Source organism: Molothrus aeneus, unplaced genomic scaffold (assembly GCF_037042795.1).
Source record: "Molothrus aeneus isolate 106 unplaced genomic scaffold, BPBGC_Maene_1.0 scaffold_462, whole genome shotgun sequence".
NCBI classification, from domain to species: Eukaryota; Metazoa; Chordata; class Aves; order Passeriformes; family Icteridae; genus Molothrus; species Molothrus aeneus.
This window is the reverse complement of record NW_027099136.1, coordinates 1,828-29,387: the sequence shown is the minus strand read 5'-3', so window position 1 is coordinate 29,387 and position 27,560 is coordinate 1,828. Positions and strand designations below refer to the sequence as shown.

The 27,560-nt window shown below is 39.2% G+C and overlaps 1 protein-coding gene across 1 annotated transcript; it reads left to right on the top strand.

Annotated features, from left to right (window-relative positions):
* Positions 1 to 149: 149 nt before the first annotated feature.
* Positions 150 to 27,560, top strand: LOC136570965 (uncharacterized). Its single transcript, XM_066571386.1, has 8 exons — positions 150 to 242; positions 11,711 to 11,810; positions 15,344 to 15,456; positions 17,387 to 17,512; positions 22,384 to 22,515; positions 25,035 to 25,154; positions 26,602 to 26,776; positions 26,836 to 27,560. Exons 1-8 carry the CDS (start codon positions 150 to 152, stop codon positions 27,558 to 27,560), a joined length of 1,584 nt encoding a protein of 527 aa, XP_066427483.1.

Below are 27,560 nucleotides of genomic sequence, written 5' to 3'. Positions count from 1 at the left end.
GGCTGCGCCTGCGGCCGGGCTGGCACCGCTGGGGCCTCTACAGCGACCTGGGACTGAACGGGGAAAATGCTGAGGTAAATTTGGGGGAAATTCTCTCAGATTTGGGTAAATTCCTTCTGTTTTTGGTAAATCTGGCAGTGTTTTATTGAATGTGGTCAGATTGGGGCAAACTCCGCCTCCAGCCCGGCTGGCACCGCTGGGGCCTCTACAGCGACCTGGGACTGAACGGGGAAAATGCTGAGGTAAATTTGGGGGAAATTCTCTCAGATTTGGGTAAATTCCTTCTGTTTTTGGTAAATCTGGCAGTGTTTTATTGAATGTGGTCAGATTGGGGCAAACTCCGCCTCCAGCCCGGCTGGCACCGCTGGGGCCTCTACAGCAGCCAGGGACAGCACGGGGACGGGGCTGAGGTAAATTTGGGGCAAATTCCTGCAGTTTGGGGCAAATTCCTGCAGTTTGGGGCGTTTGGGGCAAATTTGGGGATGATTTAGTGGGTGAGATTGGGGCAAACTCCGCCTCCAGCCCGGCTGGCACCGCCTGGGCCTCTACAGCGGCCTGGGCCACAATGGGGACAATGCTGAGGTAAATTTGGGGGAAATTCCTGCAGTTTTGGGTAAATTCCTTCTGTTTTTGGTAAATCTGGCAGTGTTTTATTGAATGTGGTCAGATTGGGGCAAACTCCGCCTCCAGCCCGGCTGGCACCGCTGGGGCCTCTACAGCGGCCTGGGCCAGAACGGGGACGGGGCTGAGGTAACTTTGGGGGAAATTCCTGCAGTTTGGGGTAAATTCCTTCAGTTTTGGGCAAATTCCTGCAGTTTTGGGTAAATTCCTTCAGTTTTGGGTAAATTCCTTCAGTTTTGGGTAAATCTGGAAGAGTTTTAATGGGTGAGATTGGGGCAAACTCCGCCTCCAGCCCGGCTGGCACCGCCTGGGCCTCTACAGCAGCCAGGGCCAGAACGGGGACAATGCTGAGGTAAATTGGGGGCAAATTCCTTCAGTTTTGGGTAAATTCCTTCAGTTTTGGGCAAATTCCTGCAATTTTGGGTAAATTCCTTCAGTTTTGGGTAAATTCCTTCAGTTTTGGGTAAATCTGGAAGAGTTTTAATGGGTGAGATTGGGGCAAACTCCGCCTCCAGCCCGGCTGGCACCGCCTGGGCCTCTACAGCAGCCAGGGCCAGAACGGGGACAATGCTGAGGTAAATTGGGGGCAAATTCCTTCAGTTTTGGGTAAATTCCTTCAGTTTTGGGCAAATTCCTGCAATTTTGGGTAAATTCCTTCAGTTTTGGGCAAATTCCTGCAGTTTTGGTAAATCTGGAAGAGTTTTAATGGGTGAGATTGGGGCAAACTCCGCCTCCAGCCCGGCTGGCACCGCCTGGGCCTCTACAGCAGCCAGGGCCAGAACGGGGACAATGCTGAGGTAAATTGGGGGCAAATTCCTTCAGTTTGGGGTAAATTCCTTCAGTTTTGGGCAAATTCCTGCAATTTTGGGTAAATTCCTTCAGTTTTGGGTAAATTCCTTCAGTTTTGGGTAAATCTGGAAGAGTTTTAATGGGTGAGATTGGGGCAAACTCCGCCTCCAGCCCGGCTGGCACCGCTGGGGCCTCTACAGCGGCGAGGGCCACAACGGGGACGGGGCTGAGGTAAATTTGGGGCAAATTCCTGCAGGTTTGGGTAAATTCCTTCTGTTTTTGGTAAATCTGGCAGTGTTTTATTGAATGTGGTCAGATTGGGGCAAACTCCGCCTCCAGCCCGGCTGGCACCGCCTGGGCCACTACAGCAGCCAGGGCCAGAACAGGGACGGGGCTGAGGTAAATTTGGGGGAAATTCCCTCAGGTTTGGGTAAATTCCTTCAGTTTTTGGTAAATCTGGAAGAGTTTTAATGGGTGAGATTGGGGTAAACTCCGCCTCCAGCCCGGCTGGCACCGCCTGGGCCTCTACAGCGGCCAGGGACAGCACGGGGATGGGGCTGAGGTAACTTTGGGGGAAATTCCCTCAGTTTTGGGCAAATTCCTGCAGTTTGGGGCAAATTCCTGCAGTTTGGGGCAAATTCAACCAGTTTGGGGCAAATCTGGGAGAGTTTTAATGGGTGAGATTGGGGTAAACTCCGCCTCCAGCCCGGCTGGCACCGCCTGGGCCTCTACAGCAGCCAGGGACAGCACGGGGACGGGGCTGAGGTAACTTTGGGGGAAATTCCCTCAGTTTTGGGCAAATTCCTGCAGTTTGGGGCAAATTCCTGCAGTTTGGGGCAAATTCCTGCAGTTTGGGGCGTTTGGGGCAAATTTGGCGATGATTTAGTGGGTGAGATTGGGGCAAACTCCGCCTCCAGCCCGGCTGGCACCGCCGGGGCCTCTACAGCGGCCAGGGACACAACGGGGATGGGGCTGAGGTAAATTTGGGGCAAATTCCTGCAGTTTGGGGCAAATTCCTGCAGTTTGGGGCAAATTCCTGCAGTTTGGGGCGTTTGGGGCAAATTTGGGGATGTTTTAGTGGGTGAGATTGGGGCAAACTCCGCCTCCAGCCTGGCTGGCACCGCTGGGGCCTCTACAGCGGCCTGGGACACAATGGGGACGGGGCTGAGGTAAATTTGGGGCAAATTCCTGCAGTTTGGGGCAAATTCCTGCAGTTTGGGGCGTTTGGGGCAAATTTGGGGATGATTTAGTGGGTGAGATTGGGGCAAACTCCGCCTCCAGCCCGGCTGGCACCGCCTGGGCCTCTACAGCAGCCAGGGCCAGAACGGGGACAATGCTGAGGTAAATTGGGGGCAAATTCCTTCAGTTTGGGGTAAATTCCTTCAGTTTTGGGTAAATTCCTGCAGTTTTGGGTAAATTCCTTCAGTTTTGGGTAAATTCCTGCAGTTTTGGGTAAATGTGGAAGAGTTTTAATGGGTGAGATTGGGGCAAACTCCGCCTCCAGCCCAGCTGGCACCGCCTGGGCCTCTACAGCGGCCTGGGCCACAACGGGGACAGGGCTGAGGTAACTTTGGGGCAAATTCCCTCAGTTTGGGGCAAATTCCTGCAGTTTGGGGCAAATTCCTGCAGTTTGGGGCAAATCTGGGAGAGTTTTATTGAATGGGTGAGATTGGGGCAAACTCCGCCTCCAGCCCAGCTGGCACCGCTGGGCCTCTACAGCGGCGAGGGCCACAACGGGGACGGGGCTGAGGTAACTTTGGGGGAAATTCCCTCAGTTTTGGGCAAATTCCTGCAGTTTGGGGCAAATTCCTGCAGTTTGGGGCAAATTCAACCAGTTTGGGGCAAATCTGGGAGAGTTTTAATGGGTGAGATTGGGGTAAACTCCGCCTCCGGCCCGGCTGGCACCGCTGGGGCCTCTACAGCAGCCAGGGCCAGCACGGGGAGAGTGCTGAGGTAAATTTGGGCAAATTCCTTCAGTTTGGGGAAAATCCCTTCAGTTTTGGGTAAATTCCTTCAGTTTTGGGTAAATCTGGAAGAGTTTTAGTGGGTGAGATTGGGGCAAACTCCGCCTCCAGCCCGGCTGGCACCGCTGGGGCCTCTACAGCAGCCTGGGACAGCACGGGGACGGGGCTGAGGTAACTTTGGGGGAAATTCCCTCAGTTTTGGGTAAATTCCTGCAGTTTTGGGCAAATTCCTGCAGTTTGGGGTAAATCTGGCAGTGTTTTATTGAATGGGTGAGATTGGGGCAAACTCCGCCTCCAGCCCGGCTGGCACCGCCTGGGCCTCTACAGCGGCCAGGGACACAACGGGGATGGGGCTGAGGTAAATTTGGGGCAAATTCCTGCAGTTTGGGGCAAATTCCTGCAGTTTGGGGCAAATTCCTGCAGTTTGGGGCGTTTGGGGCAAATTTGGGGATGTTTTAGTGGGTGAGATTGGGGCAAACTCCGCCTCCAGCCCGGCTGGCACCGCCGGGGCCTCTACAGCAGCCAGGGCCAGCATGGGGACAGTGCTGAGGTAAATTTGGGGCAAATTCCTGCAGATCTGGGAAAATTCCTTCAGTTATGGGTAAATCTGGGAGAGTTTTATTTAATGTGGTGAGATTGGGGTAAATCTGGGAGAGTTTTAATGGGTGAGATTGGGGCAAACTCCGCCTCCAGCCTGGCTGGCACCGCTGGGGCCTCTACAGCGGCCTGGGACACAATGGGGACGGGGCTGAGGTAAATTTGGGGCAAATTCCTGCAGTTTGGGGCAAATTCCTGCAGTTTGGGGCGTTTGGGGCAAATTTGGGGATGATTTAGTGGGTGAGATTGGGGCAAACTCCGCCTCCAGCCCGGCTGGCACCGCTGGGGCCTCTACAGCGGCCTGGGCCACAACGGGGATGGGGCTGAGGTAAATTGGGGGCAAATTCCTTCAGTTTGGGGTAAATTCCTTCAGTTTTGGGTAAATTCCTGCAGTTTTGGGTAAATTCCTTCAGTTTTGGGTAAATCTGGAAGAGTTTTAATGGGCGAGATTGGGGCAAACTCCGCCTCCAGCCCGGCTGGCACCGCCTGGGCCTCTACAGCAGCCAGGGACAGAACGGGGACAATGCTGAGGTAAATTGGGGGCAAATTCCTTCAGTTTGGGGTAAATTCCTTCAGGTTTGGGTAAATTCCTGCAGTTTTGGGTAAATTCCTTCAGGTTTGGGCAAATTCAACCAGTTTTGGGTAAATCTGGGAGAGTTTTAATGGCTGAGATTGGGGTAAACTCCGCCTCCAGCCCGGCTGGCACCGCTGGGGCCTCTACAGCAGCCAGGCCAGAACGGGGACAATGCTGAGGTAACTTTGGGGCAAATTCCCTCAGGATTGGAAAATTTCCTTCAGTTTGGGGCAAATTCCTTCAGGTTTGGGTAAATTCCTGTAGTTTTGGGTAAATCTGGCAGTGTTTTATTGAATGTGGTCAGATTGGGGCAAACTCCGCCTCCAGCCCGGCTGGCACCGCTGGGCCTCTACAGCAGCCTGGGACAGCACGGGGACGGGGCTGAGGTGAGACTGGGGCAAATTCCTGCAGTTTGGGGCAAATTCCTGCAGTTTGGGCAAGTTCCTGCAGTTTGGGGCAAATTCCTGCAGTTTGGGGCAAATCTGGGAGAGTTTTAATGGGTGAGATTGGGGCAAACTCCGCCTCCAGCCCAGCTGGCACCGCTGGGCCTCTACAGCGGCGAGGGCCACAATGGGGACGGGGCTGAGGTAACTTTGGGGCAAATTCCCTCAGTTTTGGGCAAATTCCTGCAGTTTGGGGCAAATTCCTGCAGTTTGGGGCGTTTGGGGCAAATTTGGGGATGATTTAGTGGGTGAGATTGGGGTAAACTCCGCCTCCAGCCCGGCTGGCACCGCTGGGGCCTCTACAGCAGCCAGGGACACAACGGGGACGGGGCTGAGGTAACTTTGGGGCAAATTCCTTCAGTTTGGGGTAAATTCCTTCAGTTTTGGGTAAATTCCTGCAGTTTGGGGCAAATTCCTGCAGTTTGGGTAAATTCCTGCAGTTTGGAGCAAATCTGGGAGAGTTTTAATGGGTGAGATTGGGGCAAACTCCGCCTCCAGCCCGGCTGGCACCGCTGGGGCCTCTACAGCGGCCTGGGACAGCACGGGGACGGGGCTGAGGTAACTTTGGGGGAAATTCCTGCAGTTTAGGGCAAATTCCTGCAGTTTGGGGCAAATTCCTTCAGGTTTGGGGCGTTTGGGGCAAATTTGGGGATGATTTAGTGGGTGAGATTGGGGCAAACTCCGCCTCCAGCCCGGCTGGCACCGCCTGGGCCTCTACAGCAGCCAGGGCCAGCATGGGGACAGGGCTGAGGTAAATTGGGGGCAAATTCCTTCAGTTTGGGGTAAATTCCTTCAGGTTTGGGTAAATTCCTGCAGTTTTGGGTAAATTCCTTCAGGTTTGGGCAAATTCCTGCAGTTTGGAGCAAATCTGGGAGAGTTTTAATGGGTGAGATTGGGGTAAACTCCGCCTCCAGCCCGGCTGGCACCGCCTGGGCCTCTACAGCAGCCAGGGCCAGAACGGGGACAATGCTGAGGTAAATTGGGGGCAAATTCCTTCAGTTTGGGGTAAATTCCTTCAGTTTTGGGTAAATTCCTGCAGTTTTGGGTAAATTCCTTCAGTTTTGGGTAAATTCCTGCAGTTTTGGGTAAATCTGGAAGAGTTTTAATGGGTGAGATTGGGGCAAACTCCGCCTCCAGCCCGGCTGGCACCGCTGGGGTCTCTACAGCGGCCTGGGACACAATGGGGACGGGGCTGAGGTAACTTTGGGGGAAATTCCCTCAGTTTGGGGCAAATTCCCGCAGTTTGGGGCAAATTCCTGCAGTTTGGGGCGTTTGGGGCAAATTTGGGGATGATTTAGTGGGTGAGATTGGGGCAAACTCCGCCTCCAGCCCAGCTGGCACCGCCTGGGCCTCTACAGCGGCGAGGGCCACAACGGGGACGGGGCTGAGGTAACTTTGGGGGAAATTCCCTCAGTTTTGGGCAAATTCCTGCAGTTTGGGGCAAATTCCTGCAGTTTGGGGCAAATTCAACCAGTTTGGGGCAAATCTGGGAGAGTTTTAATGGGTGAGATTGGGGTAAACTCCGCCTCCGGCCCGGCTGGCACCGCTGGGGTCTCTACAGCAGCCAGGGCCAGCACGGGGAGAGTGCTGAGGTAAATTTGGGCAAATTCCTTCAGTTTGGGGAAAATTCCTTCAGTTTTGGGTAAATTCCTTCAGTTTTGGGTAAATCTGGAAGAGTTTTAATGGGTGAGATTGGGGCAAACTCCGCCTCCAGCCCAGCTGGCACCGCCTGGGCCTCTACAGCGGCCTGGGCCACAACGGGGACGGGGCTGAGGTAACTTTGGGGCAAATTCCCTCAGGATGGGAAAAATTCCTTCAGTTTGGGGTAAATTCCTTCAGGTTTGGGCAAATTCAACCAGTTTTGGGTAAATCTGGGAGAGTTTTAATGGGTGAGATTGGGGCAAACTCCGCCTCCAGCCCGGCTGGCACCGCTGGGGCCTCTACAGCAGCCTGGGACAGCACGGGGACGGGGCTGAGGTAACTTTGGGGGAAATTCCCTCAGTTTTGGGTAAATTCCTGCAGTTTTGGGCAAATTCCTGCAGTTTGGGGTAAATCTGGCAGTGTTTTATTGAATGGGTGAGATTGGGGCAAACTCCGCCTCCAGCCCGGCTGGCACCGCCTGGGCCTCTACAGCAGCCAGGGGCAGAACGGGGCAGTGCTGAGGTAACTTTGGGGCAAATTCCCTCAGTTTGGGGCAAATTCCTGCAGTTTGGGGCAAATTCCTGCAGTTTGGGGCAAATCTGGGAGAGTTTTAATGGGTGAGATTGGGGCAAACTCTGCCTCCGGCCCGGCTGGCACCGCCTGGGCCTCTACAGCAGCCAGGGCCACGATGGGGACAGTGCTGAGGTAAATTTGGGGCAAATTCCATCAGATTTGGGCAAATTCCTGCAGTTTGGGGCAAATTCCTTCAGTTTGGGGCAAATTCCCTCAGATTTGGGCAAATTCCGGCAGTTTTGGGCAAATCTGGGGATGTTTTAGTGGGCGAGATTGGGGCAAACTCCGCCACCCGCCCGGCTGGCACCGCTGGGGCCTCTACAGCAGTCAGGGCCAGCATGGGGACAGTGCTGAGGTAACTTTGGGGCAAATTCCTGCAGATCTGGGAAAATTCCTTCAGTTATGGGTAAATCTGGGAGAGTTTTATTTAATGTGGTGAGTTTGGGGCAAATCTGGGAGAGTTTTAATGGGTGAGATTGGGGCAAACTCCGCCTCCGGCCCGGCTGGCACCGCTGGGGCCTCTACAGCAGCCTGGGACAGCACGGGGACGGGGCTGAGGTGAGACTGGGGCAGATTCTTGCAGTTTGGGGCAAATTCCTGCAGTTTTGGGCAAATTCCTTCAGTTTTGGGCAAATCTGGGAGAGTTTTAATGGGTGAGATTGGGGCAAACTCCGCCTCCAGCCCGGCTGGCACTGCCTGGGCCTCTACAGCAGCCAGGGCCAGCACGGGGACAGTGCTGAGGTAACTTTGGGGCAAATTCCCTCAGATTTGGGAAAATCCAACCAGTTTGGAGCAAATCTGGGAGTGTTTTATTTAATGGGTGAGATTGGGGCAAACTCCGCCTCCAGCCCGGCTGGCACCGCCTGGGCCTCTACAGCAGCCAGGGGCAGCACGGGGACAGTGCTGAGGTAACTTTGGGGCAAATTCCTTCAGTTTTGGGTAAATTCCTTCAGTTTTGGACAAAACTGGGAGAGTTTTAATGGGTGAGATTCGAGGAAATTCCTTCAGTTTTGGGTAAATCTTGGAGTGTTTTAATGGGTGAGATTGGGGCAAATTCCCTCAGTTTTGGGCAAATCTGGAGTGTTTTAATGTGGGGCTGGATGTCATTAATACCTCATATAGACTTGCAACAATATTATAACACTATCATATAATACTATTATTGTATTATGATATTATATAAGAATACAATAATAGAGTAACAGAGTAATAGAACTGTATTGTGTTGTCTTGGATTGTGTTGTGTTCCATTATGTCCCATTATGTTGTGTTGTATCATATCATATAGCATAGCATGTAATTTTATATATTACATTGCATTATTATATTATATCACATTACATTACATTACATTACATTACATTATTATATTATATTTTACTGCATTATAGTGCATTACATTACATTACGTTGTACTGTATTACACTTATATTAACATATATTGTATATATGACATTACATTACGTTATATTATGTTATATGAGATTATATTACATTACATTATATAACATTACCTGCCATTCCCTCATATCATATCACATTGTATCACGTTATATCTTGTCATAGTACATTACCATACATTACATTTCATTATTTTTATATTATATTACATTATATTACGTTGTGTTATATGACATTACATTACATTACATTACATTACATTACATTACATTACATTACATTATATTATATTATATTATATTATATTATATTATATTATATTATATTATATTATATTATATTATATTATATTATATAATATATATTACATTATGTTATATTATATTATCCTACATTACATTTCATTATATTATATTATGTTGTTTTATATTATACTACATTACATTATATTGTTGTATATTGCATTATAATGCATTATATTATGTTACATTATGTTACATTGTTATATGACATTATATTATATTACATTACATCATATCATATTGTATGATATCGTGTTATGTTGTGTCATGTTGTGTTATGTTTATCATGTATTGCATTACATCACATTACATTGTTGTATATTACATTATATTGCTTTATATTATATTATATTTACATTCACATATATTATGTATAGGACATTATATTACATTACATTATATTACATTACATTATAGATATATTCAATTATATTCAATTCTATTCTATTCTATTCTATTCTATTCTATTCTATTCTATTCTATTCTATTATATTATATTTCATTTCATTTCATTTCATTTCATTTCATTTCATTTCATTATATTTAATACGTTATATTAAATTATATTACATTATATTACATTATACTACATTACATTACATTGTTGTATGTTGCATTTTAATGCATTATATTACAGTACATTGTATTGTGTTACATTACATTACATTATGTTTATTTTCACATATATTACATGTATATGACATTCTATTATGTTACGTTACATTCACATATGTTATATATGTCATTATATTACGTTACATTACGTTATATGACATTATATTGCATTACATCACATCATATTGTATGATATCGTGTTGTGTTATATTTATCATGTATTATATTACATTACATCCCATTACATTGTTGTGTATTACATTATATTGAATTATATTACATTATATTTACATTCACATATATATAGGACATTATATTACATTATATTACATTACATTCTAGATATATTCATTTATATTATATTATATTATATTATATTGTATTACATTACATTACATTATATGACATTATATTACCTTACATTTCATTATATTGTATTATATTACGTTACATTACATCATATAAATTACATTATGTTGTAGTGTATTATATTGTGCTATGTTATATTGTACTATATTACATAGTATTATATTATGTGGCATTGTTGTATATTGCATTATATTCCGTTACATTCCATTATATCGCATTTTATTATATTATTACCTACATGTATGTATTGTATTGTATTATATTATATTATATTATAGCATAGCATAGCATAGCATAGCATATAGCATATCATAGCATATCATATATCATATTATATTATATCATATCATAGCATATCATAGCATATCATGTTATATTATGCTATATTATGTTATGTTATATCATGTTATGCTATGTAATACAATACAATACAATACAACATAACATAACATAATATAATATAATATAACATAATATAATATAATGTAATATAATGTAATATAATATAATGTAATACAATATAATGTAATACAATGTAATGTAATACAATGTAATGTAATACAATGTAATATAATATAATATAATATAATATAATATAATATAATATAATATAATATAATATAATATAATATAATATAATATAATATAATATAATGTAATATAATATAATGTAATATAATGTAATACAATGTAATGTAATACAATGTAATGTAATACAATGTAATGTAATATGTAATATAATGTAATGTAATATAATATAATGTAATGTAATATAATATAATATAATATAATATAATATAATATAATATAATATAATATAATATAATATAATATAATGTAATACAATACAATGTAATACAATGTAATACAATGTAATGTAATTAATGTAATGTAATACAATGTAATGTAATACAATGTAATGTAATACAATGTAATGTAATACAATGTAATGTAATATGTAATATAATGTAATGTAATATAATATAATGTAATATAATATAATATAATATAATATAATATAATATAATATAATATAATATAATATAATATAATATAATGTAATACAATACAATGTAATACAATGTAATACAATGTAATGTAATTAATGTAATGTAATGTAATGTAATGTAATGTAATATAATATAATATAATATAATATAATATAATATAATATAAATTAGTATAGTATAGTATGTTATAGTATGTTTTAGTATATTATGCTATATTGCATTATATAACATATATTGTAGTACAATATAATTAAAATAATATATGATCAATATTAAATAACATAAAATAAGCTGTAATCATATAATAATTATTAATAAACAATTATAAAATATACCTATTATTAAATTACAGTTTATAACTTAAAGTTAAAGAATTTCATTTAAATTTCAAAACTAAACATAAAATTTTACATTCTAAAATCGAGAATTTTTTATTAAATTGAAATTGCAAATTTAAAAATGAAAACCTCAAGTAAATTCTACTTTTCATTGTTGTTTCAGGTAAAAATGAGGCAAAACTGAGGAAAATTTGGATTTTCTTCTCCAAAAGTCACAAATTTGGGGCAAAACTTTTACAATTTCCCCCCAAATTTCAGGGGCGATATTTTACAATTTTCCTCCAAAATTCTGGGGTAGAATCCCCAATTTTCCACTTCCACCTGATTTTAACCCTTGAAAAAATGGGGAAAAAAAGCAAATATTTCTGCTCAAATTGCTGCTTTTGACGATTTCACCGCTTTGTGGTTCATTTTCGCGCTGTTCACTTTGAATTAGTTGATAAATATTGAATTATTTGTAATTTTTCCTGCAGGAAGGGCGGAATTTGGCCGGAGTTCACCCATTCCTGTTGTGCTTGGAGGACACGTCCGGAGCCTCCCTGGGCATTTTCCTGCTCAACAGCAACGCCATGGGTGAGCAAAGGGCAAAAAAATGCCCCAAAATTCCATTTATTGACAAAGATTCCCACAAAATTTCAGTTTTCTTAAAAACTAGGATGGATTTTGAGCAGTTAAAATGAGGGGAAAAAATTAATTAGGAAAAAATATATGGAATTAGGAAAAATATTTAATTAGGGGAAATTTAATGAGGAAAAAATTGAATTTTTTTTTAATTAAAAAGGAGATAAGGAAAAATTAGGAAAAAATATTATGGAAAAATGTAATTAGGAAAAAATATATGGAATTAGGAAAAATATATAATTAGGGAAAATTTAATTAGGAAAAAAATTTAATTGGGAAAAATATATGGAATTAGGAAAAATATGAAATTAGGAAAAAATATAATTAGGAAAAAATTAATTAGGAAAAAATTTAATTTTTTTCTAATTAAAAAGGAGATAAGGAAAAATTAGGAAAAAATTGAATGGAAAAATATAATTAGGAAAAAAATTAATTAGGAAAAATATATAATTAGGAAAAATATTTAATTAGGGAAAAATTTAATTAGGAAAAAATTAATTAGAAAAAACTTTAATTTTTTTCTAATTAAAAAGGAAATAAGGAAAAATTAGGAAAAAATTGAATGGAAAAATATAATTAGGAAAAAATATATGGAATTAGGAAAAATATATAATTAGGGAAAAATTTAATTAGGAAAAAAATTTAATTGGGAAAAATATACGGAATTAGGAAAAATAGGAAATTAGGAAAAAATATAATTAGGAAAAAATATAATTAGGAAAAATATAAATAGGAAAAAATAAATATAATTAGGAAAAATATATAATTAGGGAAAAATTTAATTATGGAAAAATATAATTAGGAAAAAATATATGGAATTAGGAAAAATATTTAATTAGGAAAAAAATTAATTAGGAAAAAATTTAATTTTTTTCTAATTAAAAAGGAGATAAGGAAAAATTGGAAAAAATATTGTGGAAAAATATAATTAGGAAAAAAATACATGGAATTAGGAAAAATATATAATTAGGGAAAAATATAATTAGGAAAAAATTAATTAGGAAAAAATTTGATTTTTTTCTAATTAAAAAGGAGATAAGGAAAAATTAGGAAAAAATTGAATGGAAAAATATAATTAGGAAAAAATATATGGAATTAGGAAAAATATATAATTAGGAAAAATATTTAATTAGGGAAAAATTTAATTAGGAAAAAATTAATTAGAAAAAACTTTAATTTTTTTCTAATTAAAAAGGAAATAAGGAAAAATTAGGAAAAAATATTATGGAAAAATATAATTAGGAAAAATATATGGAATTAGGAAAAATATATAATTAGGGAAAAATTTAATTAGGAAAAAAAATAATTAGGAAAAAAATTAATTTTTTTCTAATTAAAAAGGAGATAAGGAAAAATTAGGAAAAAATTGAATGGAAAAATATAATTAGGAAAAAATATATGGAATTAGGAAAAATATATGGAATTAGGAAAAATATATAATTAGGGAAAAATTTAATTAGAAAAAAATTAATTAGGGAAAAATTTAATTAGGAAAAATATTAATTATAAAAAAATTTAATTTTTTTCTAATTAAAAAGGAAATAAGGAAAAATTAGGAAAAAATAAAATGGAAAAATATAATTAGGAAAAAATATATGGAATTAGGAAAAATGTATAATTAGGGAAAAATTTAATTAGAAAAAATTAATTAGGAAAAAAAATTAATTTTTTTCTAATTAAAAAGGAAATAAGGAAAAATTAGGAAAATATTATGGAAAAATATAATTAGGAAAAAATATATGGAATTAGGAAAAATATATAATTAGGGAAAATTTAATTAGGGAAAAAATATAATTGGGAAAAATATATGGAATTAGGAAAAATAAATAATTAGGAAAAAATTAATTAGGAAAAAAATTAATTAGGAAAAAATTTAATTAGGAAAAATACATGTAATTAGGAAAAAAATTAATTAGGAAAAAATTAATTAGGAAAATATATAATTAATAAAAATATGAAATTAGGAAAAACATAACTAGGAAAACAAATAAACTTAAAAAAAAATTTTTAATTTTTAAATTTGGGGAAATTTTATTAAATTTCAATAAATTTGGGGGGATTTGGGTAAATTTGGGTGAATTTTATTAAATTTGGGGGGATTTGGGGTCAATTTGGGGCAATTTTGGGGCAATTCCATCAAATTTGGGTCAATTTTTTGTGGATTTTGGTTCAATTTTGGGTCAAATTTTGGGTGAATTTCGTTAAATTTGGAGGATTTTGGGTCAATTTGTGGAATTTTTTTGCGGATTTTGGGTCAATTTCGCTCAATTTAGGTCAAATTCTTGAGGATTTTGGGTCAATTTTGGGTCAATTTCATCAAATTTGGGTCAATTTTTCAAATTTTCCTTCAATTTTGGGTCAATTTTGTTAAATTTGGGTCAATTTTTGTGGATTTTGGGTCCATTTTGGGGCAATTTCATTAAATTTGGGTGGATTTTGGGTCAATTTGTGGAATTTTTTTGCGGATTTTGGTTCAATTTTGGGTCAATTTTTGAGAATTTTGGGTCAATTTCATTAAATTTGGGTCAATTTTTGTGGATTTTGGATCAATTTCAGGTCAATTTTTCCGGATTTTGGTTCAATTTTGGGTCAATTTCCTTAAATTTGGGTCAATTTTTTTAAATTGGGGTCAATTTTGGGTCCATTTCATTAAATTTGGGTCAATTTTGTTAAATTTGGGTCAATTTGGGTTAATTTTTGTGGATTTTGGGTCAATTTCGGGTCAATTTTTGGGTGGATTTTGCTTCAATTTCCTTAAATTTGGGTCAATTTTTGCTGATTTTGGTTCAATTTTGGGTCAATTTTGTTAAATTTGGGTCAATTTTTTGCGGATTTTGCTTCAATTTTGGGTCAATTTCATCAAATTTGGGTCAATTTTTCAAATTTTCCTTCAATTTTGGGTCAATTTTGTTAAATTTGAGTCAATTTTGCGGATTTTGGGTCCATTTTGGGTCAATTTCATTAAATTTGGGTCAATTTTTTGCGGATTTTGGTTCAATTTTGGGTCAATTTTGTTAAATTTGGGTCAATTTTTTGCAGATTTTGGTTCAATTTTGTTAAATTTTGGGTCAATTTTTTGCGGATTTTGGTTCAATTTTGGGTCAATTTTGTTAAATTTGGGTCAATTTTTTGCGGATTTCGGTTGGGTTTCGCTTCAATTCCCCAGCCCTCGTTTCCATTTTTGCCGATTTTGGTTCATTTTGGGTGAATTTCGGGTCAAATTTTTGCCGATTTTGGTTCATTTTGGGTGAATTTCGGGTCAAATTTTTGCCGATTTTGGGTCACTTTGGGTGAATTTCGGGTCAAATTTTTGCCGATTTCGGTTCATTTTGGGTGAATTCCGGGTCAAATTTTTGCCGATTTTGGGTCACTTTGGGTGAATTTCGGGTCAAATTTTTGCCGATTTTGGTTCATTTTGGGTGAATTTCGGGTCAAATTTTGGCCGATTTTGGGTCACTTTGGGTGAATTCCGGGTGTTTCCGCAGAGATCTCGGTGAGCCCGGCCCCGCTCGTCACCCTCAGCACCACCGGGGGCACCTTGGATCTGTTCCTGCTCCTCGGGAACAGCCCCCAGCACGTCCTGAGCGAGTACAACCAGGTCAGAATGGGGAAAAATCCCGGGATTTTGGGCAATTTGGGAAAAATCCCCATTTTTGGGTGAAATTGGGGAGTTTTTGGGCTGAAATTCGGGAGTTTTTGGGGTGAAATTGGAGAATTTTGGCTGTGAAATTCGAAAATTTCGGGGGTGAAATTTGAAATTTTGGCAGAGAAATTCAGGAATTTTTTGGGGGAAATTCTCAGGGTTTTGGGCAATTTGGGATCGAGGTTGAAATCCCAATTTTGGGGCTGAAATCCGGGAGTTTTGGGGGTGAAATTCAGGAATTTTTGGGGGTGAAATTCAGGAATTTTTGGGGGAAATTCCTGGGATTTGGGGCAATTCGGTACTGAAGTAGAAATCCCCATTTATAGCATGAAATTCGGGAATTTTTGGGGTGAAATTCAGAAATTTTGGGCAATTTGGGATTGGAGTTGAAATCCCCATTTTTGGAATGAAATTCAGGAATTTTGGGGGTGAAATTTGGGAATTTTTGGGGTGAAATTTGGGAGTTTTGGGGTTGAAATTCAGCAGTTTTGGGGGTGAAGTTCTGGAAATTTTTCGGGGTGAAATTCAGGAATTTTTGGGCAATCTGGAATTGGACTCGAAGTTCCCATTTTTGGAATGAAATTCAGGAATTTTGGGGTGAAATTCGGGATTTTTGGGGTGAAATTTGAGAATTTTGGTCGTGAAATTCGAAAATTTTGGGGGTGAAAATCAAGAAATTTTTGGGGGTAATTCTCAGGGTTTTGGGCAATTTGGGATTGGGGTGGAAGTCCCAATATGTGGGTGAAATTTGGGAATTTTGGTGGTGAAATTCAGGAATTTTGGGGTGAAATTCAGAATTTTTGAGCAATTTGGGATTGGGGTCGAAATCCCCATTTTTGGAATGAAATTCAGGAATTTTTGGGGTGAAATTTGGGAATTTTTGGGGTGAAATTCAGGAATTTTTGGGGTGAAATTCTTGGGATTTGGGGCAATTTGGGATTGGAGTTGAAATCCCCATTTTTGGAATGAAATTTGGGAATTTTGGGGCTGAAATTCAGGAGTTTTTGGGGTGAAATTTGGGAATTTTGGGGCCGAAATCCGGGAATTTTGGGGGTGAAATTTGGGAATTTTTGGGGTGAAATTCAGGAATTTTTGGGGGAAATTCCGAGGATTTTGGGCAATTTGGGATTGGGGTTGAAATCCTGATTTTTAGGGTGGAATTTAAAAGTTTTCAGGAATTTTTGGGGTGAAATTCTCAGGATTTTGGGCAATTTGGAATTGGAGTCGAAATCCCGATTTTTGGGGTGAAATTCGGGAGCTTTTGGGGTGAAATTTGGGAATTTTAGGCTGAAATCCAGGAATTTTGGGATTTGTGTTGAATTCCCAATTTTTGGGCTGCCACCTCCAAGATTTGGGGTGAATTTGGGGGATTTTGGGGCCAAAATCTGGGAATTTGGGGTTTTGAGGTGAATTCCCAGTTTTGGGGCTGAAATCCCTGAATTTTTTGGGGTGAAATTCAGAAATTTTGGGGCGGAAATCTGGGAATTTGGGGTTTGGGTTGAATCCTCAGTTTTAGGGGTCCCACCTCCCAAATACGGGGTGAAATTTGGGAATTTTGGGCTGAAATCCGGGGATTTTGGGGTTTGGGTAGAATTCCCAGTGTTTGGGGTCCCGCCTGTGGGATTTGGGGTGAATTTGGGCTGAATTTGGGGTGAATTTGGGGGTTTTGTGGCGCTGATGTCGGGGTTCACCCACAGCTGGTGGGGCTGCAGCCTCCCAAATACGGGGTGAAATTTGGGAATTTTGGGCTGAAATCCGGGGATTTTGGGGTTTGGGTAGAATTCCCAGTGCTTGGGGTCCCACCTGTGGGATTTGGGGTAAGTTTGGGTTGAATTTGGGCTGAATTTGGGGGTTTTGTGGCGCTGATGTCGCGGTTCACCCACAGCTGGTGGGGCTGCCGGCGCTGCCGCCATATTGGGCCCTGGGCTTCCAGCTGAGCCACAGCAGCTACGGCTCCCTGGAGGAGGCAAAAAACGTCCTGGAGCGAAACCGCGCAGCCGGAGTGCCGCTGGTGAGGCGCCGCCCGGCGCGCGTCAATGGCGTTCGATGGAATTCCAGTTCCCTTCTTCCTTTTGGGTTCAGCTTTTATTTTATTTTTTTATTTTTATTTTTTTATTTTAATTTTTATTTTTACTTTTATTTTATTTTATTTATTTTGATTCAATTTTTATTTTTATTTTATTTTTATTTTTACTTTTATATTTTTAAAATTTCATTTTAATTATTTTTTATTTTATTATATTTTATTTTAATTTTATTTTTATTTTCATTTTTATTTTATTTTAATTTTATTTTTATTTTAATTTTTATTTTATTTTAATTTTATTTTAATTTTATTTTTATTTTTATTTCATTTCTATTTTAATTCTATATTTATTTTTATTTTATTTTTTATTTTTATTTTAATTTTTTTATTTTAATTTTTATTTTAACTTTTATTTTATTTTTTTATTTTTATTTTCATTTTTTTAAATTTTTTTTATTTTATTTTTATTCTATATTTATTTTTATTTTATTTTTTATTTTTACTTTTATTTTATTTTTATTTTTATTTTTATTTTATTTCTTATTTTCATTTTCATTTTATTTTTATTTTTATTTTTATTTCATTTTTATCTTTATTCTATTTTTATTTTTATTTTTATTTTTATTTTATATTCTATTTTAATTTTTTTATTTTAATTTTTTTATTTTTTGGTGTTTTAATTTTAATTTTAATTTTTATTCTTATTTTCACTTTTTTTTAAATTTTTATTTAATTTTTTATTTATTATTTTTATTTTTTTATTTTTATATTTTAAAATTTTTTAAAAATTTTTTTTAATATTTTTTATTTTTATTTTTATTTCGGTCTATTTTTGCTTCCATTTTTATTTCGATTCTTGTGTCTATTTTTTATTTCTCTTTTATTAATTTCTATTTTTATTTTATTCATATTTCTATTTTATTTCTGTTTTTATTTTATTTTCTATTTTTGAAAAAAATTATTTCTATTTTTATTCTATTTCTATTTCTAATTTTTAAATTTCCATTTTATTTTTCTTTCTCCTTTTCTTTCTATTTTATTTCTACTTTAAAAAATTTTTATTTCTATTTTTATTCTCTCTCGATTTCTATTATTTAGATTTTTATTTCTATTTCTATATTTTTAAATCTTATTTCTATTTTCAGTTATATTAATATATTTTTAGAGTCAAGATAATTACTAAATATTAACATATAAATAAAATTACAACACTTACAGATTATATTATTACATAATAAAATATTTATATTTTTATATAAATTAAATATATTTTTATATAAACGTGTATTTTATAATATAAATTATATCGACCAAACACGTTTATTAATACCTCATTTAAAAGTTGCTAATTAATTAATCATTAATTAATCATTAATTAATCACTGCCAATTCATCCCCCTTAACCCCAAACCCCTTCCCTCAACCCCAACTCCCCACAAACAAAACATTAAAAACCCCCAGCAATTTGCCCAAAATCCCCGGGTTTCACCCCAAAATCCCCCTTTGCCCTAAATCCCCATTTTCCACCCCAAAATCCCCATTTTCCCCTCAAAAATCCACTTTTTTTTCCCCCCAACCCCCCATTTTTCACCCCAAAATCCCCGTTTTTCCCTCAAAAATCCCCGTTTTTCCCCCCAAAATCCCAATTTCCCCCAATTTTCCCCATTTTCCCCTCAAAAATCCTCAATTTTCCCTCAAAAATCCCCACTTTTCCCCTCAAGAACTCCCATTTTCCCCTCAAAAATCCCCAATTTTCCCCCCAAAATCCCCTTTTTTGCCCAAAAATCCCCATTTTCCTCCTCAATATCCCCACTTTTCCCTCAAAAATCCCCATTTTTCCCCCTAAGTCCCAATTTTCCCATCAAAATTCCCCATTTTCCCGTCAAAAATCCCCATTTTTCCCCCTAAATCCCAATTTTCCCCTCAAAAATCCCCACTTTTCCCTCATAAATCCCCAATTTTCCCCCCAAACCCCGATTTTTCACCCCAAAATCCCCGTTTTTCCCTCAAAAATCCCCATTTCCCCCCCCTAAAAATCCCAATTTTCCCCCCTCAAAATCCCCATTTTTCCCCTCAAAAATCCCCATTTTTTCCCCCCAAACCCCCATTTTTCACCCCAAAATCCCAATTTTACCCAGAAATCCCCATTTCCACCCCCCCAAAATCTCCTTTTTACCCCAAAATCCCCATTTTTCAACCCAAACCCCCATTTTCCCCCCTAAAAATCCCCGTTTTTACCCAAAAATCCCCATTTTTTTCCATCCAAACCCCATTTTTGCCCAAAATCCCCATTTTCTTCCCCCCAAAAATCCCCGTTTTTCCCTCAAAAATCCCCACTTTCCCCCCCAAAATCCCCATTTCTCCTCAATTTTCCCCATTTTCCCCCTCAAAAATGCCCTTTTTTCCCCCCAAAATCCCCATTTTCCCCTCAAAAATCCCCATTTTCCCCTCAAAAATCCCCATTTTTTCCCCCAAACCCCGATTTTTTCCCCAAAACCCCCATTTTTCACCCCAAAATCCGCCGTTTTCCCCCCTCAAAAATCCCCATTTCCCCTCAAAAATCCCAATTTTCCCCTCAAAAAAACCCCATTTTTACCCAAAACCCCCATTTTTTTCCCCCCAAACCCCCATTTTTCACCCCAAAATCCCCGTTTTCCCCTCAAAAATCCCCAATTTTCCCCTCAAAAATCCGCGGTTTTTACCCAAAAATCCCCATTTCACCCCAAAAATCCCCATTTTTTCCCTCCAAACCCCCATTTATCCCCTAAAAATCCCAATTTTCCCCAAAACCCCCATTTTGCCCAAAACCCCCATTTTTGTCCCCCCAAAATCCCCATTTTCCCCCCCAAAAATCCCCATTTTCACCCCAAAGTTCTCAATTTTCCCTCAAAACCCCCCCTTTTTTACCCCAAAATCCCCATTTTTCCCCTCAAAAATCCCCATTTCCCCTCAAAAATCTGCGTTTTCCCCTCAAAAATCCGCGGTTTTTACCCAAAAATCCCCATTTCACCCCAAAAATCCCCAATTTTCCCCTCAAAAATCCGCATTTTTCCCTCAAAAATCCCCGTTTTTCCCTCAAAAATCCCCAATTTTCCCCGCAAAAATCTGCGTTTTCCCCTCAAAAATCCGCGTTTTTCCCTCAAAAATCCCCAATTTTCCCCTCAAAAATCCGCATTTTCACCCCAAACTTCTCAATTTTCCCTCAAAACTCCCCCTTTTTTACCCCAAAATCCCCATTTTTCCCCTCAAAAATCCCCATTTCCCCTCAAAAATCCGCAGTTTTCCCTCAAAAATCCCAATTTTCCCCTCAAAAATCCCCATTTCCCCTCAAAAATCTGCGTTTTTCCCTCAAAAACCCCCAATTTTCCCCTCAAAAATCTGCGTTTTTCCCTCAAAAATCCCCAATTTTCCCCTCAAAAATCCGCATTTTCACCCCAAAGTTCTCAATTTTCCCTCAAAACTCCCCCTTTTTTACCCCAAAATCCCCATTTTCCCCTCAAAAATCCCCATTTTCCCCTCAAAAATCCCCAATTTTCCCCTCAAAAATCCCAATTTTCTCCCCTCAAAAATCTGCGTTTTCCCCTCAAAAATCCCCAATTTTCCCCTCAAAAATCCCCATTTCCCCTCAAAAATCTGTGTTTTTCCCTCAAAAATCCCCAATTTTCCCCTCAAAAATCTGCATTTTTCCCTCAAAAATCCCCAATTTTCCCCCAAAAATCCCCATTTCCCCTCAAAAATCTGCGTTTTTCCCTCAAAAATCCCCATTTTCCCTCAAAAATCTGCGTTTTCCCCTCAAAAATCCCCAATTTTCCCCTCAAAAATCCCCATTTCCCCTCAAAAATCTGTTTTTCCCTCAAAAATCCCCAATTTTCCCCCAAAAATCCCCATTTCCCCTCAAAAATCTGCGTTTTTCCCTCAAAAATCCCCATTTCCCCTCAAAAATCCCCATTTCCCCTCAAAAATCCCCATTTTCCCCTCAAAAATCTGCGTTTTCCCCTCAAAAATCCCCAATTTTCCCCTCAAAAATCTGCGTTTTTCCCTCAAAAATCCCCATTTCCCCTCAAAAATCCCCGTTTTTCCCCTCAAAAATCCCCATTTTCCCTCAAAAATCCCCATTTTTCCCTCAAAATCCCAATTTTCCCCTCAAAAATCTGCGTTTTTCCCTCAAAAATCCCCAATTTTCCCCTCAAAAATCTGCGTTTTTCCCTCAAAAATCCCCATTTCCCCTCAAAAATCTGCGGTTTTCCCTCAAAAATCCCCAATTTTCCCCTCAAAAATCCCCAATTTTCCCCTCAAAAATCCCCAATTTTCCCCTCAAAAATCCCCATTTCCCCTCAAAAATCTGCGTTTTTCCCTCAAAAATCCCCAATTTTCCCCTCAAAAATCCCCGTTTTTCCCTCAAAAATCCCCATTTCCCCTCAAAAATCCCCTATTTTCCCCTCAAAAATCTGCGTTTTTCCCTCAAAAATCTGCGTTTTTCCCTCAAAAATCTGTGTTTTTCCCCTCAAAAATCTGCGTTTTTCCCCTCAAAAATCCCAATTTTCCCCTCAAAAATCCCAATTTTCCCCTCAAAAATCCGCGTTTTTCCCTCAAAAATCCCCAATTTTCCCCCAAAAATCCCCATTTCCCCTCAAAAATCTGCGTTTTCCCCTCAAAAATCTGCGTTTTTCCCTCAAAAATCCCCAATTTTCCCCTCAAAAATCCCCGTTTTTCCCCTCAAAAATCCCCATTTTCCCCTCAAAAATCCCCGTTTTTCCCCTCAAAAATCCGCGGTTTTTACCCCAAATCCCCCATTTCCCCCCCAAATCCCCCGTTTTGCCCAAAATCCGCGTTTCTCACCCCATTTCCGTGCTCAGGACGCGCTGGTGCTGGGCACCGAGGCCATGGATGGGCGCCGCGACTTCACCATCGACGCCGGGAGCTTCCGGAAGCTTCCGGAATTCCGGGAATCCCTCGCGGCCGCGGGACAGAAACTGCTCCTGGTTCTGGTCGGGAATTTCAACATTTTGGGGCAAAAAAGGGGAAATTTGGGGAATTTTTAACGTTTTGGGGGAAAAAATGGAAATTTTGGGGTTTTTTTTTCTCAATTTTTGGGAAAAAAATTGGGATTTTTCCACCATTTTTGGGGGGAAAATTCGAAATTTTGGGATTTTTTTCCACCATTTTTGTTGGGGGGGAAAAAAATTCAGAATATTTGGGATTTTTTTCCACCGTTTTCTTTGGGAAAAAAAAATTGGGATTTTTCCACCATTTTTGGGGGGAAAATTCGAAATTTTGGGATTTTTTTCCACCATTTTTGTTGGGGGGAAAAAAAGTCAGAATATGAAAAAAAATTCAGAATATTTGGGATTTTTTCCACCGTTTCTTTGGGGAAAAAAAATTGGGATTTTTCCACCATTTTTGGGGGTAAAATTCGAAATTTTGGGATTTTTTTCCACCATTTTTGTTGGGGGGGAAAAAAATTCAGAATATTTGGGATTTTTTCCAGCGTTTTTTTGGGAAAAAAAATTGGGATTTTTCCACCATTTTTGGGGGGAAAATTCGAAATTTTGGGATTTTTTTCCGCCATTTTTGTTGGGGGGAAAAAATTCAGAATATGAAAAAAATTCAGAATATTTGGGATTTTTTTCCACCGTTTCTTTGGGAAAAAAAATTGGGATTTTTCCACCATTTTTGGGGGGAAAATTCGGAATATTTGGGATTTTTTTCCACCATTTTTGGGGAAAAAATTTGGAAAATTTGGGATTTTTTCCACCATTTTTAGAAGAAAAAGTGAAATTTTGGGATTTTTTTTTCCCACCATTTTTCAGGGGAAAAAAGTGAAATTTTGGGATTTTTTTCCACCGTTTTTGGGAAAATATTTGGGATTTTTCCACCATTTTTTTGGGCAAGAAACTTTGAAATTTTGGGATTTTTTGGAGAAAAAATTGAAATTTTGGGATTTTTTTCACCTTTTTTGGGGACAAAATTCGGAATATTTGGGATTTTTTCCACTATTTTGGGGGGGGGGGGGAAAAGTGAAATTTTGGGATTTTTTTCCACCGTTTTTGGGAAAATATTTGGGATTTTTCCATCGATTTTTGGGGAAGAAATTGAAATTTTGGGGGTTTTTTTCCACCATTTTTGGGGAAAAAAAAAATTGAAATTGTTGGAATTTTCCACCATTTTTGGGGGGAAAAATTTGGAATTTTTTCCACCATTTTTGGGAAAAAAATTGAAATTTTGGGATTTTTTTCCACTGTTTTTGGGAAAATATTTGGAATTTTTCCACCATTTTTGGGGGAAGAAATTGAAATTTTGGGATTTTTTCCCACCATTTTTGGGAAAGAATTTGAGATTTTTTCCACCATTTTTTTGGGAAAAAAATTAGGAATATTTGAGATTTTTTTCCACCATGTTTGGGGACAAAAAAAAAATTTGAAATTTTGGGAATTTTTGGAGAAAAAAATTGAAATTTTGGGATTTTTTTTTCCTCAATTTTTGGGGAACAAATGGAAATTTTGGGGTTTTTTCCCTCAATTTTTGGGAAAAAAATTGGGATTTTTCCATCATTTTTTTGGGGAAAAAAATGGAAATTTTGAGGTTTTTTCCACCATTTTTTGGGAAAAAATCCGAATTTTGGGATTTTTTTTCTACCATTTTTTGGGAAAAAACTTGGAACATTTGGGTTTTTTTCCACCATTTTTTGGGGGAAAAAAATTGAGATTTTGGGAATTTTTCCACCTTTTTTTTGGGGAAAAAATTGAAATTTTGGAATTTTTTTCCACCATTTTGGGGGGAAAAAATTGAAATTTTGGGATTTTTTTTTCACAATTTTTGGGAAAATATTTGGGATTTTTCCACCTTTTTTGGGGGACAAAAAATTTGAAATTTTGGGAATTTTTTGGAGAAAATTGTGAAATTTCGGGATTTTTTTCCGCCTTTTTTGGGGGGGAAAAAAATGGAAAGTTTGGGATTTTTTCCACCATTTTTGGTCAGAAAATGGGAAAATTTGGGGATTTTTCAACATTTATGCCGGAAAAAAAAAAAGTGAAAATTTTGGGATTTTTTCCACCATTTTTTGGGGGAAAAAAAATCAGAATACTTGGGATTTTTTTCCCACCATTTTTGGGGGGAAAAAATTGAAATTTAGGGATTTTTTTGCTTTTTTTTGTTTGTGTAAAAATGGAGAAATTTGGGATTTTTTTACTTTTTTTTTTTTTGAGGCAAAACGCAGAAAATTTGGGATTTTTTCACCTGTTTTGTTTAGGGAAAACAGAAAATTTGGGATTTTTTAACTTTTTTTTTTGCTGTAAAAACGGAGAAATTCGGGATTTTTTTCCCCTTTATTTTTGAGGCCAAACCCATCAAAATTGGGCTTTTCCCTCCATTTTCGTGGCTAAAACCGCCAAAATTTCCCTTTTTTTTTCCCCTTTTATTTTGTATAAACCCCTGCCCAGTTGGAATTCCCCGTATTTGGGGGAAAAAGCTGAAATTCGCCGATTTTCCCCCATTTTGGTGCTGCCAGGACGCCGCCATTGGGGCGGGGCCGCTCACGGACGGGAGCCCGTATGGGACATTCCAGAGAGGGAGCCGGGAACGCGTGTGGGTCAACGAGAGCGACGGCGTCACGCCGCTCGTTGGGCAGGTAATTAACGGGTAATTAATGAGTTAATGAGCTCAGGGTGTGGGTGAACGAGAGCGACGGGGTCACCCCGCTCGCTGGGCAGTTAATTAATGAATTAACTAATTAATTAATGAACTCGGGTATGTGGGTGAACGAGAGTGACGGAGTCACGCCGCTAATTGGGCAGGTAATTAACTAATTAATGAGTTAATTAATGAACTCGGGTGTGTGGGTTTACAAGAGTGACGGGGTCACCCCGCTCATTAGGCAGGTAATTAACGGGTTAATTAATGAATTGATGAGCTCAGGGTGTGGGTTAATGAGAGTGACGGGGTCACGCCGCTAATTGGGCAGGTAATTAACGGGTAATTAGTGAGTTAATTAATTAATGGGTGTGGGTGAACGAGAGCGACGGGGTCACCCCGCTCATTGGGCAGGTAATTAATGGATTAATGAGTTAATTAATTAATGGGTGTGGGTGAACGAGAGCGACGGCGTCACGCCGCTCGTTGGGCAGGTAATTAACGGGTTAATTAATGAATTAATGAGCTCAGGGTGTGGGTCAACGAGAGCGACGGCGTCACCCCGCTCGTTGGGCAGGTAATTAATGAATTAACTAATTAATTAATGAACTCGGGTGTGTGGGTGAACGAGAGTGACGGGGTCACGCCGCTCGTTGGGCAGGTAATTAACGGGTTAATTAATGAGTTAATGAGCTCAGGGTGTGGGTTAATGAGAGTGACGGCGTCACGCCGCTCGTTGGGCAGGTAATTAATGGATTAATGAGTTAATTAATGGGTGTGGGTCAACGAGAGCGACGGCGTCACGCCGCTCGTTGGGCAGGTAATTAATTAATTAACTAATTAATTAATGAACTCGGGTGTGTGGGTTTACGAGAGTGACGGGGTCACCCCGCTCGCTGGGCAGGTAATTAACGGGTAATTAGTGAGTTAATTAATTAATGGGTGTGGGTGAACGAGAACAACGGGGTCACCCCGCTCATTGGGCAGGTAATTAACGGGTAATTACTGAGTTAATGAGCCCCTGGTGTTAATTGGAGAGAGAATTAATTAATAGCCGCACGTGGGAATTGGAGCAGAAATTAATGAATAGCTCCCTATGCTAATTAGAGAGGGGATTAATTAATTAATAGCTCCCTATGCTAATTAGAGAGGGGATTAATTAATAGCTCCCTGCGCTAATTAGAGAGGGGATTAATTCATAGCCCCTGTGCTAATTAGAGAGGGAATTAATGAATGAATTAACGAATAAGCAGGAGCTCGAACTGGAGAGGTCACTCAGTAATTAACAGCCCCTGGTGTTAATTGGGGTGGGGGTTTGCTAATCAGACGTGGTGGGGGAGGGAATTAAGGAGCGGCCGTTGGCTCTGGCTGCGGTCCGGCGGTTCATTAGGCAATTATCGGTTAATTACTCATTAATTAATTAATGAATGGATTCCCCGTTGCAGGCGGGCCCGGGCCGGGCGCAGTTCCCGGATTTCAGCAGCGCCCCCTGCAGGCGCTGGTGGGAACTGGAACTGCGGCGCTTCGGGGAGCGCCTGCGCTTCGACGGCCTCTGCCTGGTGAGGGCAAATCCGCCTTTATGGACCCAAAATCCGCCTTTATCAACCCAAAATCTGCCTTTATCCACCCAAAATCCGCCTTTATCCACCCAAAATCGGCCTTTTCTACACCAAAATCAGCCATTGTCCACCCAAAATCCGCCTTTATCCACCCAAAATCCGCCTTTGTCCGCCCAAAATCCGCCTTTGTCCACCCAAAATCTGCCTTTATCCACCCAAAATCGGCCTTTTCTACACCAAAATCTGCCTTTATCCACCCAAAATCGGCCTTTTCTACACCAAAATCTGCCTTTATCCACCCAAAATCGGCCTTTTCTACACCAAAATCGGCCTTTATCCACCCAAAATCTGCCTTTATCCACCCAAAATCCGCCTTTATTGACCCAAAATTGGCCTTTTCTACACCAAAATCCGCCTTTATCCACCCAAAATCCGCCTTTATCCACCCAAAATCCGCCTTTATCCACCCAAAATCCGCGTTTATCAACCCAAAATCTGCCTTTATTGACCTAAAATCGGCCGTTATTGACCCAAAATCCGCCTTTATTGACCTAAAATCGGCCGTTATTGACCCAAAATCGGCCTTTATCCACCCAAAATCGGCCTTTATCTGCCCAAAATCCGCCTTTATCCGCCCAAAATCCGCCTTTATCCACCCAAAATCGGCCTTTATCCGCCAAAAATCCGCCTTTATCCACCCAAAATCCACCTTTATCGACCCCAAATCCGCCTTTATTGACCCAAAATCCACCTTTATCCACCCAAAATCTGCCTTTTGCACACCAAAATCCGCCTTTACTGACCCAAAATCCGCACTTTTCTACCCCAAAATCCGCCTTTATTGA

What these genes read in the sequence shown, in the direction of transcription:
- LOC136570965 (XM_066571386.1), top strand. Translation starts at nt 150, where the DNA reads ATGTGGTCAGATTGGGGCAAACTCCGCCTCCAGCCCGGCTGGCACCGC. An exon ending in TCCTGAGCGAGTACAACCAG is followed by an intron (nt 15,457 to 17,386) that starts GTCAGAATGGGG and finishes GTTCACCCACAG; the next exon opens with CTGGTGGGGCTGCCGGCGCT. An exon ending in TCACGCCGCTCGTTGGGCAG is followed by an intron (nt 25,155 to 26,601) that starts GTAATTAACGGG and finishes TCCCCGTTGCAG; the next exon opens with GCGGGCCCGGGCCGGGCGCA.